The sequence below is a fragment of the Calypte anna genome, chromosome 7 (assembly GCF_003957555.1).
Source record: "Calypte anna isolate BGI_N300 chromosome 7, bCalAnn1_v1.p, whole genome shotgun sequence".
Taxonomy (NCBI): Eukaryota; Metazoa; Chordata; class Aves; order Apodiformes; family Trochilidae; genus Calypte; species Calypte anna.
The window spans coordinates 31337376-31356757 of NC_044253.1; the positions used below are offsets into that span (position 1 = coordinate 31337376).

At 38.5% G+C, this 19382-nt stretch overlaps 1 protein-coding gene across 3 annotated transcripts in view; it reads left to right on the forward strand.

Annotated features, from left to right (window-relative positions):
* The window catches only part of ERBB4 (erb-b2 receptor tyrosine kinase 4), a 629260-nt gene that overhangs the window by 461352 nt on the left and 148526 nt on the right, over positions 1-19382 (forward strand). For all 3 annotated transcript variants that reach the window (XM_030453944.1, XM_030453945.1, XM_030453946.1), the window contains exons 11-16: positions 224-314; positions 1834-2033; positions 7346-7478; positions 9111-9204; positions 10659-10813; positions 17081-17155. In XM_030453944.1, the coding sequence (XP_030309804.1) occupies positions 224-314; positions 1834-2033; positions 7346-7478; positions 9111-9204; positions 10659-10813; positions 17081-17155 (748 nt within the window). The remainder of the gene's footprint in view (positions 1-223; positions 315-1833; positions 2034-7345; positions 7479-9110; positions 9205-10658; positions 10814-17080; positions 17156-19382) is intronic.

Below are 19382 nucleotides of genomic sequence, written 5' to 3' on the forward strand. Positions count from 1 at the left end.
GACTGTTAGAGTCTTCCTTTGCCTTCTTGGAGGAGACAGTGGTGAGCAGCCTGATGAATTCAAAGACAGTAGTTTGCAGCATTCATTACCTATTTATTTATTTTTCTCAAACCACCACTGTCTTTCATTAATAGTCTTAGCCTGTCCTAACTCATGTATGAGATAAAGCAGTCTTTCTGTCTGAAATCATTGACATTCATGGGCTTGCCTTTTTCTCCTTCAGGGTATTTGAATATCCAGTCGTGGCCTGAGAATATGACAGATTTCAGGGTGTTTTCTAATTTGGTTACTATTGGTGGAAGAGCTCTCTATAGGTAAGGTACTTCCTCTGCTGTTGGAATAATTTTGTATTAGTATTCAATGACTCTTTGTTCAGTAGCACAGAGTGCAACATACTGTGGGAGGGGCTTCACAAACTGATAGGGTTTTGTCTTTTACCAAGGTATTAATTAGCAGTATCTTTGCTGATTTTGTTGTTTATAATAGGTAATTCCTTTTGAAACTAATTATTTTAGAAACACAAAGCACACCAAAACCAAAAAACCCCCACCATTATGGTTCAGTGCTTAAGCTATTAACTAATTGTCCATAAAGTGCATTTTATGGTTTAAAATAACTTGTGAATATGAAACATAACTTTTATGTTTTACTTTAAAGACATTAAGAGTATAACATAACATCATTATCAGGAAGTTTATATGGTTGCAATAGGAAATGAAGGTTCATGTTCTCTAAGAGCCATGTTGGTCTTCAGCAATGGTAAAAGATAAATACATGGAAGAGCACTGAACTCCCTGAGGTGCCTTGCAGGTGGGCTGGGGTGTATATGAGCTCCACAGTGCCATTTTTACTAGAAATAGTTGTGTATGGAAACTCATGTGGATTTTATGGTTTGAAGACCATAAAATGGGGTCACAAATAATGGGAGCAGCTCATGAAGGTACCTGAATGATATTCACAGCAATGCCTGGTTCTCCATTGGGTAAAAATAGGAAATCTGTATTGGGATTCTGCTGGCATCTTAAACAGCAACCTGAGTGGGTTATGAATAGCAGTGAAACCTTGAGATTGAATTACAGCCCAGCTTTCTGTCTGGAAACAGCAATTTTTATTTGAAACAGATGGAAAACAATTATTATCATTGAAATACAATAACTCTAAGAATACCTAGAAACTAGATGTTGTCTTCCCTAATCTTCAGTCATCACATATGTGCAGTCCTTTCCGTATTACACAATCATTTACTGTTCCTTTGATGAGGAAAGACAAATACCACATCTTACAACAAAAGAAAAATCAAATGTGGAAAGTGGGCTGGAAAAATTCTTTGAAAATAATTTCTCCCTGTATTTATATAAATGACATTAGTTTGATACCTGACAGATGTTAATACGTTTTGCATAAATTTGTCAGTTTCTCTTCAGCATATAAGCTATCATAGTATTAATTCTGTCATCTTAAAGAAAAGAATTCTGGATTTTATTTAGTTTTCTAAACAGAACTTTCTCTCAAAAAAACTTGTTAATGTATGAAATGGAACTAGTTGAGCTGTTTTGCTGGCCTAGCACAATGAGCATCACAGCTTGCAGTATCAGAAGTCTCAGAGTGCTCATAATTTTCTAGAACTGGATGCTGACTCATAAAAATTGGGGCCACCCCAAAATGAACGTTTGCTGACCAAATTTTAGTTTTGCCAAAAAGATTATATCTACCTTAGAAACTAATTCTGGAAGGCAATTCCTAACCAGCTTTATTAAGTTACACCTTCTGGAGCTAATTCCTCTTCTCTCTTTTTTTTTTTTTTTTCCCTTCTTTTTCTTTCTGTAATCACAGTGGCCTTTCCTTACTCATCCTGAAGCAGCAAGGCATTACCTCTCTGCAGTTTCAGTCCTTGAAGCAAATCAGTGCTGGCAACATCTACATAACAGACAACAGCAATTTGTGCTACTACCACACAGTCAACTGGACAAGCCTCTTCAGCACTCCCAGTCAGAAGACAGTGATTCACCGAAATAAAAAGGCAGAGAACTGCAGTAAGTGCTGCTGCTCCATGCAAACCTTTTTGCTCACCTAGGGAGAAAATGATACAGCTACTGACAGGATGCAGTGCCATGAGCAGGCCAGGAGTCTGATGGCTCTTGGACCTGCATGGGCAGCTGTGGAGAACTGATCACTTACAGAATATAAGAATTTGGCCCAGTCTGCCCCTCTGAGCAGATTTATGGGCAAATGGCATGTTTTAAAGTATGAACAAATGAAAGGGAGAAGAGAGAGTGCTGATTCCTTACCATGATGTGAATTTCAAGTTTCAAAAATGTGAATTTTGAAGGCCATCAGTGTGGAATGAGAGTAATGTTCATAAAAAGCACTGGGTTTACAGGTTAAAATACTACAGCCCTTTGCTTATGGAGTAAGATTATCATCTTTTGCTTCTACCCTGCTTCACCAGAGTGTCCCTGTCTTAATCCAAAAGGTGACTTTTAAGACTGTTTTCCATCACTGGGTTCTTCCTTTCTGCACTTAACCTATCTGATAAGGAATATTTCTTTTAATTGGGCCTATTTTCTTTCAGGAAAGAGAATGTGCTAGTACTGGACTGAGATCAGAGTACTGAGAACCAAATGAATGCAGTGTAGCAGATGAAATAATTTGGTTACGTAGAAACCAGGCAGCAAATTGTATTAATGCAGTGATATGGTAGCAGCAATAGAGTACATTTTAAGTTTCTATAAGACTGCTACCAAGAGAGATTAATTTAATTACTTTGTTTCAGTGGTATTACTGGGTTTTGTGCTTTGACCAGCCAGAAATCTTTGCTTTTGGTTTTTCTTTTTTTTTGGTCCTACTTTTAACTTATCCTTCTAGTTCTTTAGTTCTTTTTTGTTTGTTTTTATGGGGTTTTTTAAACCCACCCCATTTCATTCCCCTTTCCTTTGAAGTACTATTCTGCTATAAAGAGAATTTGTGGTTGTGCTTATCACTGTAGTAGGAGTGCACCTTCCACTGCAGGGTGGAACAAAACTATACATTTATCTCTGCTGCTCAGTTATTTTTCTAATCTCTTCTACCATGTAAGAGGTAGAAGAAGTAGAAAGTCATGTTTAGGTCTCTGTGTGGGTTTGATGATAATGATTATTATTGTTGTGATTTGGCTGCTTCTCTACATACAAGTTAAAAAAGTGAAAGTTTAAGAAATGCCTCTTGCTGTTGATTGAGATGGGTTAATTGATGTTGCCTGAGTGTGTAGAGGGCAAGGGTTGTTCATAATTTTCAGGAAACCACTGTCCACTTTTAAGCTGCAGCATACTTTAACCTGTGGCATAAACGTTCTGTTATGTGAGACAGGAGGAGGTCTGTAGAGAGCATTCCTTGGTAATTTTTGTGCATGTTTGTAAAAAAGCATTCTTAGTGTAGGCTGTGAAACTGTAGAATAGACCCTTACATTTGGTAGAACATTTTGAAGGAAGGCAATACAGAAGGTGGAGGAGAGATGCAGTGTCTGCTGCTGCTTGTGTGGTGAGGAAGTCCATAAGTGTGTTCTGTGTGTTGATCAGCTTCATGCTCTCCTGTCCTTACAGCCAAGCAGTGAGGAAAGCAGGAGCAAATGGGTGGTTGTCTGTGAGAGTGGCACAGTTCTATTTGTTGTGTTCTGGATTAGCTCAGCATCTGTGAGCTCTGAATCATGTCAATGGCTTCTGTTGTCTTGTTTTTCATTTTTTCTATCCTAAGGCTTTGTCTTTGCTTTGAGTTCTTCTGAGGGTGAATATTTTTTGAGCATTGAATAGGAGCAGCCTTTCAAGAGAAAAGCATGAATTTTTTCGTATCATCAGCTCCTTAGACACTTGAAGGGAAAGCTCCTGGCTTTCCATGAATAACTGGTGTCTTCAGTCTTGCCAGCTAGAGCATTTGCAGATGGCTTTTAGTTCCTTTATGCAGTCTGTTCTTTTACCACCAGAAAGCCTGCTATGCAGGATGATGGTTTGCTAGTTGCTTTCACCTGTTATGGGGCTGGAGTTTAAAAGGATCAGGTGATGGGGAAGAACTTGGTTCTGTGTCAGCAGTCTGGAAACAAGTGTGTTTTGTATGTTATGATGGGAAGAACTATTTCTTTGAGATTTCATGTAAGAAATTTCTTGGCCTAGCAGAACAGAATCTGTCTGAAGAAGTACAAGGTCTTGATGACCATGCAAGAATCAGAAGGGTTATATTCTAAAATCTAGTGGTGGGATCTTGCTGTGAGGTACATGAACCTCTGAACCCTCCAGAAAGCATAAATTTCCTCTCTGCTATATGAAAAACTGCCTGCTGTGAGAGAATCATCTTACTTTTGGAGCTCTTTGATTTCCAACAGCAGATTGGCTATAGCTGACCAATAACGATACATTTTTTAACAAAAGTCTCCCATTCCTAGGAATTAAGTATTAAAAAAAAAAGAAAGGAATGATAGAATGATAGAGTAGAATGTAGGCCTTGTGTCTCACACCTGCATAATCTTCCTCTTTCCTTCAAGTTACCTATAACTTACAGTATGTTAGAAGTCAATGGAACAACAGAAACCCACTCAGAATAGAACTTCATAAGGTGCTTTTCCCTTCAACAAATTGTCCCTTTTGTTTCACTCGTTTTGAGAGCTTAAGGACCTAACTGAGCATAGTAGTTTGGCAGATATTCCCATATAAGCTCCTTTGTCAAATACCAAATTACTTTTCCTGTGGTCACTAAGTTTGAGTCTCTTTGAAGTAGCCACAGCTACTGAAACGTGGGGTTTCCAAGGCAAATGGAAACTTGGATGTGCTTGGATCACTCTTTTGCACTGGATGTCTTGTCACTACATTTGTATACAAAGGGAAAATGTAAACTTTATTTGTCTTTTAGCTTGTGGAGGGTTTGTTTTAATAGACTTCATTATTTTCCAGGAACAAAAATACTCTTAGAGATATTTTATGAAATTTAACACCAAGGGAATCTTCATGAGGAAAGCAGATTTCACTGATTTCATTTTAAGAAGTCACAATACAAGCTACAGTACCAAGGGACTAGGTTTAAAAATGGGCTTTAACCTATGTTCATTAAATGGACTGTAATTAATAAACACAGGCTAGGGGCCAGCTTACTCTGCTCAGTGTCTTAGCTGACTTCCTGAATCCCAACAGGGAACAGTGGTTTTCCTCTCTCTCTGCACATTTGTGTGAATGAATTGATGAATGCTTTGTGGCTGCCTGAGAGTCAGCAGCAGATGAGAAGAGTTGTCCTGCTGCTTCAACTCTGCCTGTCAGTCAGAACCTCTCTAGAGTTAGATGGGTTCTGCTATGGGTTAGATGTATAATAAAAACCTTCCCAATTACTTGGAGTAAGACAGAACTTTTCCTCAGAGCCAGATGTGTTTTTCCACCATCTTCTGAAACATCTGTGACTCTCAAGAGGAGCCAACAGACTGAGGTTTAAGAGAGTTTTCTTGGAATCTCCCACTGCCTGAACGCTTGGGATCTGAGAGCAAGTCTCTAGGATTTCTATTTTTGTCTTTCAGTTACTTTGTCTGTTCTACACCCTGCTCTTACAGATGCTTGGACACATGCCCATGCTGTCTGAGTGTCAAACAAGGCTAATCAGAATGGAGAAGGACAATACATTGGTAAATATTTGCAGGATCAGAATCCATCCTGTGATAGAAATACTGTTTACTTGCCTGGCAACCAGCAGGGTGTGAATTCTTAATAAAAAATATACATTATTAAAAACAAAAATTTTCACATGATTCCAGGGAAGAAAAAATTCTAGCCCATGTTAATTACACCCACTCTCAGGTATATTATTGTTTCTTTGTATATTTTGAGTCATTGTCAGCTTGTTTTTGCTTTTCTCACCTCCTAGTGGTTGCTGGTGGCTTAAAGCAAGTTACAGCAAATATTTAATACCCATGTGTAACTTATTTTAAAAATCATTCATGAGCTTCCAAGCATCATATTTAAGCATTGTATTTAAGTAACTTTTAGGATGTATCACAAGGTGGTGATATCTTTTCCCTACTGTTTAGTGCAGTGACTCAGGGAAGATACACTAAAAAAATAATGAAAGACTAAAATATTTGTTGAATAGTTCAGTCAATAGTGATGGCTCATCTTAGAGGTAACAGTGACAGTGTGGGATTGGGCAGAACTCTTCTAGTGTTTTGGTTGGGTTTTTTTGTTTTGGGTTTTTTTTCCCTGATACAGAAGATAAAGACAACACACTTCAGGAAAATGCTTCATGAAAATTTTCCAATACACCAAATAGACTTCATTTTCCTTAAACCATAAATTATTTCATCTTGGTATTTCTGCCACTTCTTACCAGTGTTAAAATAGTGACCAAGTATTTTGCCACCCTAGATATGGCTTCTCCAAAGGCTAGCTAAAAGCCTAGGGCAGACTTCACTTGGTTGTAGAATGATGAAATATAGGAGCAAAACTTAACATGTGGGTTTTGAATTAAAAAAAGTAAATTTAAAACAAAAACATAACCCCCTAAATGCTCCTTTGCTTTGTGTTCTTTCTAGTATTATCCCATGCAGGGTCCTGGGTACACCAGGGATGGGTACCTGGAAGGATTGTGACCTCTCTCCTCTTGGGGTTTAATGCAATGGCTCTTGGACTCTTCATGTCCCTTTGCAAAGAACAATTTAAAAAATGCAGTTAATGATGACTTTTCTTCAACTTTTCTCCCACTGTGTATGTTTTCTTCCAGGGAGTCCTCAGTTCAGAAGTTTTGTTTGTATTTTACTTTAATAGCCCTTTGGACAACTGGTATTTCAAATTCTTTATGGTTTTGGCATTTATCGTGCCCTGTGTCAGGGAATTCTGCAGCTTGATCTATACTTCCTATGAAGAAAAATCTCAGTTTTGAACCCTATGGAGTTTCTGTCTCTTTGAATGCCCAAGAGGGACTTGGAAGAAGCAATGAACAATTGTTTTGTTCTTACTTATAATCTTCTTGTCATTCACCATTTTATAGACCTTTATCCTGCCCTTTCTCACCCATACCTAAGGCTACTTCTCTATTTATTCCTGCTATGGAAGCTCGTTTCTAATTTTGAACATCCTTCCAGTGCTCTTAAACCTTTTTTCTCACTCTGCTCTACCCTTTCTGAAAGGAACAGCCCAGAAGTGTGTGTATTATTCAAGCTGTGAGTGCAGAGTGTGTTTCTGGACTGGTATGGTTATAATTTTCTGGTTTTCCCCTATCCTGTTTCTAAAACACCTGAAAATTCAGTTTACTATTCTGAGTCTGGCAGAATGCTGAGACAACTATTTTCCTTTGGATTTCAGAGGACTATGTAAATTAATAATAATATCCTCTCTCTCTGCAGCTGCTGATGGAATGGTGTGTAATGAGTTGTGCTCAAGTGATGGCTGCTGGGGGCCAGGGCCAGACCAGTGTCTCTCCTGCAAACGCTTCATCAGGGGAAGGACCTGCATAGACTCCTGTAACCTCTATGATGGGTGAGACATTTCCCTTGCACTTTTTCCTAAAGTTGCTTACTTTGGCACTTTCACAAGTGATTTATTTGCTTTTACATTAATCTGCTTCCATTGTCAATATTACTGATTTTGAGATAAATATATTGTGGGATAAGTTTTAAGTGTTTCCAAATCTGAACTTGTGTAGAAGGCTTTACCTAGTGTTCTGCTGACTGAAAATTTCATGCAGCATCAAAAGTTTGCTAAACCTTTTGTGATTCTAATGATGTGAATGGTTTGATTTAGGTGAAGTCTAAAAAAATAGGCCATTTAGAAACACATAAAATTATGTTATTTCAGATTAATTAGATTTGGGCATGTAATAATGTCTACCCCAAAGTAGGAAATCCCCCCCTTTTTTTCTCATGTGTACACACAAATATAAATCACAGAACCAACATGAAATCATTTATGCATGTGCATTATCTTTTCTGGAGGATGGGTGACAGAATATAGCACAACCAAGGTAACTAAATCTGGCTTCTGACAGAAAATAGAGCTGAACTGCTTATATTAGCTGCATCAGAAGAAACTCACAATAAGGAAGCTAGAAGGAGGTAGAATTTCACTTTCTATGTAACAGCACAACAAGATCACTGGCACCTCTTTTAAAGTCAAGATAAAGAACTTGAATTATTTTAATTATCTTTTTGAGCTCAAACTTCTAGTTGACAATAAGAAAACTGTGTGGTTTCTTTCTCTTTCTTTTACTGCCTGGGATGTCAAATCATATAACTGTTATGGAAGGGGTATTGAATGGGCTCCTGTATATATGTGAAAATATACTAAGCTCTTCTATGTGGACAATGCATGCTAAAAAAAAGTTTTATATGCTTAAAAGCCACCTTCTTGCTCCCATTAAAAAAAAAAAATAAATTCAGACTACGGTTTTGTTCTGATACACACCAGAATGTAATTGAGCAGGTTTGGTGTCTGGTGCCACCATGAAGCCTGTCACAGTGAGGTTACAAGGGGGCTGTCAGGGTGTCATGCCCAGCCCTCAAACCAGGATATTCTGATCTGTATCAGCTATGGAATTTACTCTTTCCACAGGCTCCATTCCTTCCTAAATATGTGAAGTGATTTGTTTTGACATTTTCTAGATTGAGATCTCAGTCTATAATTGTTGATTAAAAAGTTTCAAACCTTTTGGAGAATAGGATTTAAAATGGGAGTGTGCACAGAGACTTAACTAAAACAAGAGCAGCACTGGGATCAATGCTGTTTCTAATCCTCTCCTATCTGGTAGAGATGTCTCAGATCTAACAACTGGCTTCCCAAATCCAATAACTCTATAGATAAAAATCAAGAAATGAGCTGCTTAGTCCTGTTAGTAAGGTCCTTTTTCTTAAGGAAAGAGGAGAAAACAACACTTTAGTTCTGTACTGGTAAACAGGATGTCTGCTGCTTCACCTGCCTACCAATGAGGTTGCTGATGGATTTCAGGTGGTGCAAAGCAGCATAATGTTGTTAACAGAACTCATCTCAGCTGGCACAGCTTGCTGACCATAATGAAACTGAAATGATTTTCACCAGGTGGAAAGCCAGCCATTTTATCTCCTTTGTAGTCTCACTTTTGCTCTTTCCTAACCTGCCTGCAAAACATTTTTCTAGGGAATTCCGGGAGTTTGCAAATGGCTCTGTCTGTGTGGAGTGTGATCTCCAGTGTGAAAAGATGGAAGAAACCATGATCACGTGCTATGGGCCGGTAAGAGCAAAGTTTGTGTGTTGCAGGCTAGCTTGTTAAAGTGTGCTAAAGCACAGGTATTTTCTAATTATAGACTTCAAACTTGCTATTGAAAATTCATGCTAACAAATGTGGGAAATATACATCTGCATGTAGGGAAAGAATTCTCCCCGTGTTAAATTGGTGCTAGGAATAAAATCCCTAGGTTTATAAGCCTCCTTAAAGTGGCTTATAAAGCAGTGTCTTTTTTTTTTTTTCCTGAGCTGTCTTTATGCCTTAGTGGTACAGATACACAGATTTTTTTAAGTGACAGCCTGCAGTTGTGATTTGAGTGCCCTTTTTATCACTATTTTTATTCTTTATACTCAGTTCTGTCCTGTTGTACTACAACTTCAGTTACTTTTTTCTCCATGCCTGTGTGGAAATTTGCCTCAATGTCTCAGCTTCAGCAATGTGTTGATTTGTTGGTTTGTTTTTTAAAAAAAACTTAGGTTTGTCTTAAGTTACTTAGATAATATTTTTCATGCATCCTAAATGAATGTTAACTGCAGCTATCACCTTTACAGTGGCCAGGGAGTCTTCTTTCAAAGATTATCACTCTTTAGTGAGATAGGAGTTGTTGGATTTTTTTTTCTCTATTGTATATTATCAAGTTTAAAAATCACAAGCATCCTGGACAAATGAGAAGCTGTATTTGAGCATATACTTGAGGTATGCAACTAAGAAAATTTGACCCTCAACTAACTTACTTATACTGAATGGAAAAAAGACATCATGCTTTTTGTTGCAATACTGGATTTTCTGCAAGAAGCTAATGTTTCTGGTGCTCAACCAATGAGGGAAATTTGGAGTAGTAGCAGGGCTCATGGACATAAACTTCTAGTCAAGTGCTTGACCTGAATATCAGATTTGCTTGTACACTGGCTTACCATCACAGCTTTAAAATTTTATGTTGTCCAGGAGCCTTGGTTTATAGTTTATAACAATCTATGTATGTATTAAGAAGAAGGAGATGTTGTAGTTCTTCAGTATTGAGATCAGATACCACAGGGAGAATGCAGTGTGGAAAGCAATTCTGGAGTGTGTAGGTAGGTAGGGCATCCCACTGAGAGGCCTTTGCAGTGGGTTGAGTCAAATGTGGCTCAGTATTGAACAATGTTGCAGGTAATTTCTCAGAGTTAAGGTATTCACGAAGTCCATTGTGTTCAGCACATCCATAGTATTGTGAAACCATCTTAGAAGCTTGAATTTAATCTTTCATGCTACGGAATAAGTTTACTGCCAAAAGCACCAGGATTTTGCACATCTGCTGCTTCTATCAGAGGCTGGAGCCATACAGCTAATTCACTGTTCATTGCAAAAGAAATGCTACTCTGGTTACTGCTGAGTCTGCTGTCAGTGTGGTAGGACCTGCAATTCCACTGCAGCAGAGTGCAACTTGAATGCACTGAATTTCTTTCTTCCACACTCCCCAGGGACCTGATCACTGCACGAAGTGTTTGCATTTTAAGGATGGTCCAAATTGTGTGGAAAAATGTCCTGATGGCTTACAGGGGGCCAACAGCTTTATTTTCAAATATGCTGATGAGGATCGCGAGTGCCATCCATGTCATCCAAACTGCACCCAAGGGTAAGTGCAATTTCTGTGAATTTAGCCACTCTGTATACTGTTCATAGCATGGGATGATTTATGTACAGTTTGGATTGTTAAAGCACTTATCCCACTCCCCAAAGTTTCACTCATGAATGTCCAGCACCTTATCATAAGAAAAGTTTACACTCCTTTTGAAAACTATAGAGAACAACTTCTCACAGCAATGCTTTTATCTTTCATTCTAGTTAGCACTGGCTTGTAACAGATACTGCATTGATACTTATGTAACTGTAGGCCCATGAAATGACTCTATTTTCAGTATTTACTTGGTGACAATTTTCACCTCTGCTCTTTGGTATTGATGAACTAACCTGGTAGCAGCACTACTGTGAAATGAAAGTGTTACTGCGCTCTTCTTCATATGGAGACTGATGCAAAGGGTTTATCTGAAACCAGACTCTACAGGAGTCTGGGCTGAGCATCAGTTTCTCAAGTCCTGCCTGAGTGCCCAAAATCACTTCTTACATTTGGAAATGTACAGTCCAGGTGTTTGGATTAGAACTAAGAATCTATGCCACAAAATAGTAGTAGCCATATACACAGCTGGTGTTTTCCATGGGCCTTGTAAGTTATAAATGTCTCTTCTGTGAGACAGTTGGTGGTGTCCAGCACACAAAGAAAGAAGGAGGCAGCCAGGGGAAAAAAGAAAAATTCCACCAGTAAAACAATCTCTGACAAGAGGCTCCTATTGTTTAGCAGTTAAAATTAAACCAGTAAATTATTCAAAGTAATCTTGATGTCAACAGCTGTTGCCATTCAAAATGAGACCTTTGCTGGTTTTGCAAATCTAATTACAATGGAGACATTAGGGAAATGAAAGTGAGATGGCAAAGACACAGCCAGGATCTGTTACACATTTGTCTTCCCCTCAGACCCTTTGAGTCAGTTATGCAATAAGAAAAATGCTGCTACTGTGGAAGCTGAGTATGAGGAGCAACACTATGAAAAGATGAGCTCACTTCAGGAGCTCTGCTCCTGGCTTTAATAGATGGTGGAAATGCCAATTTTGATTGAATTTGACAAGCCCAGGTATGGATGATGGATTTACTGTCCACTCTGCATAAGAAGTGCCTTGCAGCTCTGCTGGTCTCTCAGAAGACCAGAATGCAAGACTTGCTATTCCCTCCTCTTCTCAGGGGAGGTCTAACTGGTCCTAACTATTTGCAACACAGCAGTATTTCTCCTAGACCAGGATGGAGCAGAATGCTTTCCATGCCTTTGCACTTCATATGTGTTGGTATTTTGCAAGTGATTGTTTTTATCTCCCTGGATAGAACAGGATCAAGAAGGAAGGCTTTTTATGTCTTGATCAAAATCTGACATTCTATTTCATAAACAGATACAGAAAAACATTATGCAGTTGTAACTGAACATAATGGTATTTGTTGGCAACCCTTGGTGGTGAAACGGTGTTCCTTTATGCTTAGTTATGTTGTCATTTAATCCTTAAACTTTCAGGTTTCCTTTTTATTCTGCAGCTGATAAAGAGGAAGATGATCTTATCAGGCATTAATCCCCAGAGAAATTATCAAGTACCACTAGAAATGGGCCAAAGTTTTCACTAGGTTACACGTGCAAAGTTGCGGTCATCTCCTAGATGAGAAGCTATCCCTTTGCCATGAGTCAAATACTATTCTTCATTGAAATCTTCACCCTCTGAATAAAGGATTAATGTCTATTTTTAGGTATTTTGTTACCCCCCAAATATGGGTAAGCATGGGTATTCTTTTCCAGTGTTCTGAAAGAAGAATCTCCTCTTTAAAATCTCCTTAAAAGGATCTCCTCCTTGGTAGGAGAAAAGATTGCAAACAAACCAGAGAAGAAGGACTTGGGTGTGGTTGCGGACCAGAAGCTCAACGTGAGCTGTCAATGTGCACTTGCAGCCCAGAAAGCTGTGTGAGTCCTGGGCTGCCTCAAAAGCACAGACAACCAGTTGAGGAAGGTGATTCTCTCCCTCGACTCTGCTGTTGTGAGACCCCATCTGGAGTACTGTGTCCAGTTCTGGATCCCCAGCATAAGAAAGACATAGAGCTCCTGGAACATGTCCAGAGGGAGAGCCACTAAAATGATCAGAGAGCTGGAGCACCTCCCCTATGAAGACAGGCTGAAGGAGTTGGGGTTGTTCAGCCTGGAGAAGAGGAGGCTCTGAGGTGATCTTATAGCAACCTTCCAATACCTGAAAGGAGCCTACAAGAAATCTAGGGTAGGGTGTTTTACACAGGTGTGTAGTGAGAGGACAATGGGGAAATGTTTTCAAACTTGATGAGAGAAGATTGTTTAGACAGTAGAAAGAAATTCTTTATTTGAGGGTGGTGGGACACTGCACAGGTTGCCCAAGTAAGTTGTGTCTGCTCCCTCCCTGCAAGTGTTCAAGGCCAAGTTGGATGGGCAACCTGATCTAGTGGAAGGTGTCCCTGCCCATGCAGGGAGATTGAAACTGGATGAACTTTAAGGTCCCTTCCAACCCTAGCCATTCTGTGATCCTATTATTCTAAGGCTTTCTGGAGTGTGATTTTGTTTACAAAACAGTTAATGACACTCCCAGATGTTTGAGGTTTATGGGTTGCCTGTCTTGACAGCATGTCAGGGTCTGAATAGGCCCACAGAGAGAAGGGAAATAAATTTGTCTCTTCTTTACTTCTTCAAGACTAAATTCTCTAGTTTCATACCCTTCCTACAGAAATTAGTATTTAAATTCCCTTCTATCAGGATTTTTCAGTGAAAAAGGTTGTAGAAGGAACAGATCTTGATATTTGGCTCATGACTGAATGGTACAGAGAAACCATAATCCAACTTCACCTGGCATGTCTGTTCTCTCTGTCAGATCAGTTGCTGGAATAAAACTGAAGCCCTTGAAGTACAGCTTCCATATTTGTCAAAAAGTGTTGATCTGCAGTTCTCCCCGTGTGGAGTTGTCTCATTCCTTCAGTGCTGCTCTCAGAACCAGGATGTTTGCTAAAATGGGTTGTTAGTTCTCATAAGCTCTTTCTAGTCATCCTCACCTGTTGCTGGCACCAAGGAAGATACCTGTCCCATGTCTATGTTTCTTGTGTTTTGCCAGTTTCATCATCACACTTAGAGGTGATTGCATTACCCCCTCGAGCATGAGATCTGATAATGCCATTCTCCTCCCTTATTGAAGTATAATGACTGCTTCAGTTAATGTGTGTAATTATCCAGGCCTGTTAAAGATCCGACATCAACCAAGAGAACTTTCAAGGAGTGACTTCCTTGGATGCAACAATTGTGATCTTGGTCTTGCATCCCCAAGTTAAACATCAGCAACTTAAAGCCAATTTGGAGCAGATCTGAGGCATGTGGGACAGCTACCCCATTTAATTCAAGAGAGTTGGAAAGCATTTGGCACCTCTTCATGCAGAGCCAGCCAAAATGGAGTACTTTCACAGAAATAAAATACAAATTATATAATGACTTTTGTCAGTCTGCTTCCTTGCTGGGCAAGACACAAATGGGAGGTCTCACTGGGCACCTCCCCTCATCATAGAAAGACATTTTCTTAAACAGTTTTTTGAAGGAAATGCATTACACTTCACAAAAGCTTTATGCTTCTAAGCCAAGACCAGAGGAATCATGGGAGCCTTATCAACATGTGTGTGGACCAGAAGGATGTGAAGGCCAGAAGAACTGTCTTGCCTCTAAAGTGTATTTTTAGGGAGGCAGTAACAATTCCAGATGAAAACTCAATTACAACAAACTCTGAATAAGAAACTGTTTGCTATAGTGGCTGCTTGTAAGGTGCTGAATATATCATTAATTAATTGGCATGTATTATTTAACCAGTTCCATTTACAGAGTGAACTTGGAAATGAAAATATAATTTGAACTACAAGGAGAAGAAGGAATCCTGAGAGTAAATGTGGCACCAGTGCTGTGTTTGATTTTTGTCGTGCTTGAACTTAATGTGTGACAAAAAAACCTGAACTCGAGGAAGTCTCTTCCAGAGGGAAAATAACTTGGTGGCACAGATCAACTTGTTAATAAATGTGGTGATTACTCACACAGTGTTGCATTTCCTTCCATGTTGTCAGAACAGCTAGTCAAGGAGTAGGAAACTGTTCCACATGACTAGAAGTTGAAATTGCACCTGGACAGAGTTTTCTGTTTAGGACTGGGAAATCCACTGAAGAAGATTACAAGTTTAAATAAAAATCAATGGTATTTAATCATGGAGTGAATGAAGTCCAGACAGCTCTCTATTCTTCTTCAGGTTCTATTCTCCAAAATCCCAAGAGAATAAAAGTACACATGTCAAATGACTTCAAGACAACAGGCTCTTTATGTTAGTGAGCAAGTTACCAGAACCAACTAATGGATTTTCAGACCTGTAATTTGAAGGTTTCTTTTTATTTATAGCAGGAGTCTGGTCTTAGTTTCTCTTGACATCCTAGGAAACAGAAGATCTGGACAACTATTTTTTCAGTCTTCTTCATTACTGACCAGTTTTTCTGCAAATTGCCAAGAATGCCACGCAAGGAATAAATGCTAGATATGTTTGAGACTAGCTAAAATTCAGACAGTCCTGAATTCTGAAGCCCTCAATCCCAGGTTGACATTTCCAAAAAGTCTCATCAGTAGTTCTTGCTATTATGTTTTTGAACTGCACTTGTATCTACCCTTTCCAATTAATGCATTATCTGGGTACCTGAGCATTTAACAAATCCTTTTGCTGTGTGCACACTTGCTGAAGGAACCCATTATAGAGGAAAGCCTTACAATTCATGCTTGAGTGTCAGTTTACATGTAACAATAAAACTTCAAGTAAACAAACCAGAGGTAAGGCTCACTATAATTCTGTTCTCATGGATGGGCAGGTAAGGGGATATTGAATTAATTTATTTTATAATGGTAGAATGATAGCTAATCTACATGCAGGCAAAGCAAGTGGTGATGAAGTGGAAAGATGGGGAGCATATTTGAGCTCTTTCAGATTTTTAACATACATATCCCTCTGTCAAAGCCAAACTGAGGCCACGAGACTTTTAAAAGAGTTGGGATCCTACCTGAAATTTAAAGTGATTAAACAGAATAGAGTTTCAGTCTACTGATGTGTCAGATCACCTGCTCCTGTAGTAGATGTACAGAACAGTAGTTCAAAGATCTTCTAAGGAGTTTAAATAAGTTGTTTGGTTTCTTTAAAATGCTGAGAGCTAGATACTCCTCATGGCCACAGGGGAACTAGCTAGGCATTAGCATTAAAGGATGTTAGATTGTCTTAACTCCTAAAAACTTAAAATTAAGTGTCTGTACCTGAGAATCCTGACTGCTGTGTAAATGTGTAACTGAGTTGCTCTGGTAATGAAGAGAACCCGGGGCACATCTTCACCTAATGCTCTTCATGAGAGCAAGGAAAATCCATCCAATACACAAGCTTCTCAAACAGACCCCAGTAGCTGAGGGGATCTTTCCCCAGAGCTGTGCTTTAGTGCTGCTGCATAAAATTATTCCCTGCATTCCATCACCTTTGGTGGGCAGCTGCTGATTTTGCAGGTGGAGGACTTTTGGCAGCATGTGAGGAGAGCAGAATAAAATGCCTGAGTCAGCAGACACCATTTTGCTCTGGTTTTTATTGGAAGCTCATCTTTGATCTTCCCTTATAAAAGCTTCCAAAACATTTCTGCAGTTGCCCCAGCTAAGAACTTGGAACACAATGAACAATTGCTCCAATTACAGAAAGGAAAAAGTTTTGTATTGGGCTCCTGGGGGTCTCATCTTACAAATGAACAGTTTTTGTGCACTAATGACTGGTTTGATGATTCAGACAACATCCAGAAAAAGCAACTCTATTGTCAGGACTCCTATGTGTGCAGGTGAAACATGCCTTAAGTGTTGTTTGTGCCAAGCTATGTGCAACCTTGTGCTGTTTATGTTGCTATTATTGTTCCTGTTGCAAGCTTGGTTTTGTCATAAGCTATAATTTTGTGGTGATTTGGGTCTCTCTTGAGAATTGTAATTAAGATTTTGGCACAAAGAGGGTATTCCTGCTTTTGGATAAGTAAATAACAGATCTCTCTCTCTCTCTCTCTCTCTCCCCCTGTTTTCAACTTATATTTGCTGCAGGTGCATAGGGCCACGTCTTGAGGACTGCATCGGCTTGATGGATAGGTACTTGCTGAATGATGGTTCCCTATGTGTCTTCCATCCTCCACGTGTGGACAAGGATGCATGAGTGTGCATGTCCTTGTGAATGGCAAATGATGTCTTTTGTTCTGTAATTGCCTGCAGGTGTAGAGGTCCCGCTAGTCATGACTGCATTTACTATCCATGGACACGACAGTCCACTTTACCACAACATGCTAGGTAACATCCACCACTCTTCCATTTTTGTACACAAGATCTTTTCCTGGGCACCGTAGGGATGTTATACTACCCAGTTTGTTCAGAAACACACAAAAAAATATAATTTATCTTTCAGGAAGATATGCCTCTCAACATCCAAAATTATTTTTGCATTTGAAAGAAAATTAAATATCTTTTTATATATTTCGGCTGACTAGAAACTGAACTTTTAATCATTATTATATATTTTTAGGTAAATTCAATAATGATTCAGTCCTGAAGTTCTCTGCTAAAATATGTATTTCTTGATGAAATTTCACCAGATGTAAACATGGTGGAACTTAGTTTTCCCAGTTTTGATTCTTCTTGTTTAAAACAGAACTTAAAAGCAAATGAAGCCTTTTCTTCCATTTTTCTCTGTGGGAAAAAGTAAATGCTTCAGCAAAACTTAATTTCTTCCTAAATTATCATAACACTATTATTTGATTAATTTTTAAATTTTCTGTTTTGTTTGGTTTGTTTTTTAAAAAAAGTAACTGCCACAATTGTATTTTTCAGTAATGACAATCAAAATTATTACAGGAAGAATCTCAAAACATTCTGATTATATTCTGCATTCTCTTTCATAAAAGCCCTTTATTGTCATTGAGTTTGTTTATTTTTATTTTGAACTGGTTAGTATGACCACCAGGCTTTGGGATTACTGTCATGAGCTAAGACTGAATGAAAAATATATCATTTTGATCAGCCTCGCCTTATTGAGGTATTTACTTTGAGGTTTTTCCTTGTCTTTAAAAATAAATTTGAGGTAACCTCTCATTCCTGGTAGTGTGCCTAATATGAATATCCCTATTTCTAGCTGTTGAGGGAGAATGTTTGGGCTTGGAAAAAAATACAAATGCTATCAGCTGGTATACTTGCTAAAATAAGTCAGTGTCAGACTTAATTCATGGACCAACAAATAAGCAATGGAGAAAGACTTAAGTTTTCAATATTTCAGTTTTGGTTTTTTTTAAATCTGACTGGGGTATCCAGTTGGAGATAATTCTGTTTTCCAAACTGACTTGCTGAGAATCAGCAAACAGCTTTAAAAGTCTCCATTTTGTACTCAAGAGCACAAATATAGATAATGTATTATTTGCTTAAAGGGTTTACCACAGTACAGAGGAAGGAGACTGTGCTGAAGTTCTTTGCTTTAGTAACCAATTAAATAGCATGTATTTCATCAGGTGTGTTTTTAATCAGCTTTTGGGGGAACTTCAAGGGCTTTATAACTGAGACAAGACATTATTTAAGCCAGCTTGTTGGAGGTAGTGTTACTCTTACAGCATTACAGGTTCTTTGCTTTAGCTTCCTCTGTAAGCCTGAAAGCCAGTCAGACCTTGTTCACTGTTGAATTCAAGTGGTATAAAAACATCTTCGTGTTGAAAGTGTTCAGGTAGTAATAAAATATCTGTAGGTACTGCCTAATACCTGCTGAGTTTGGTGGAAAGATTCCCATTAATCACAGTGGATATTAGATTGGGCCCCATCTTTAAAAGTGGAATTAAGGGAATGAAACATCAAGCAACACAATGATGATAACTCCTGAAGAGAATGTCATTTAGGAAGGTGCCAGGTATGAGCCATGTGTTAGCAGGCAATGGTAATTCCATTTCTCTCTGGTGTAAACCATAGATTTTGTCTGCTTGCATCAAGACAGTAAGGCAAATTATCAAGGGAGTGGAAATTAAAGCAATTGTTTAATTCTGATCAAGTGAATAATTCCCTGCTCCATTCAGTCTGAGGGGGAAGACCCTCAAATGTTTCCTTCAGATCTGCTGGAATTTCCTATTAAAAAAAAAGTCCAAACTTGCAAAACTTTGAATTTATTTTAGGAAAATTACTGCACTGAGTTTAAATGTCAGAATGTATGTGTTTTTTCACTTGCAAGTCAAAGAAGGAAATTCTGTACCTTTATACCTATTAGCTTTGTGAAATAGCTCATTTTCTATTTTTTATATATGTGAAAATTAATAATTTTGTTTGGACTAAAATGGGCAAAACTGCATTGGCAAAGTGGTATTTTTTTATTATGGTAGGGATATAAATAAACATGGATATGTTTCACTTTAGATAGAACCTTCTTTATGATCTTATAAGAATTATGTGCCCTTCCTAGATGTAAAAACCTTAAAATAATTAATAATCAGACTTATCCAGCAGTGAGTTGAAGGGCAGAGCTCTCTGCTCTTTTGGCAGATGAAAG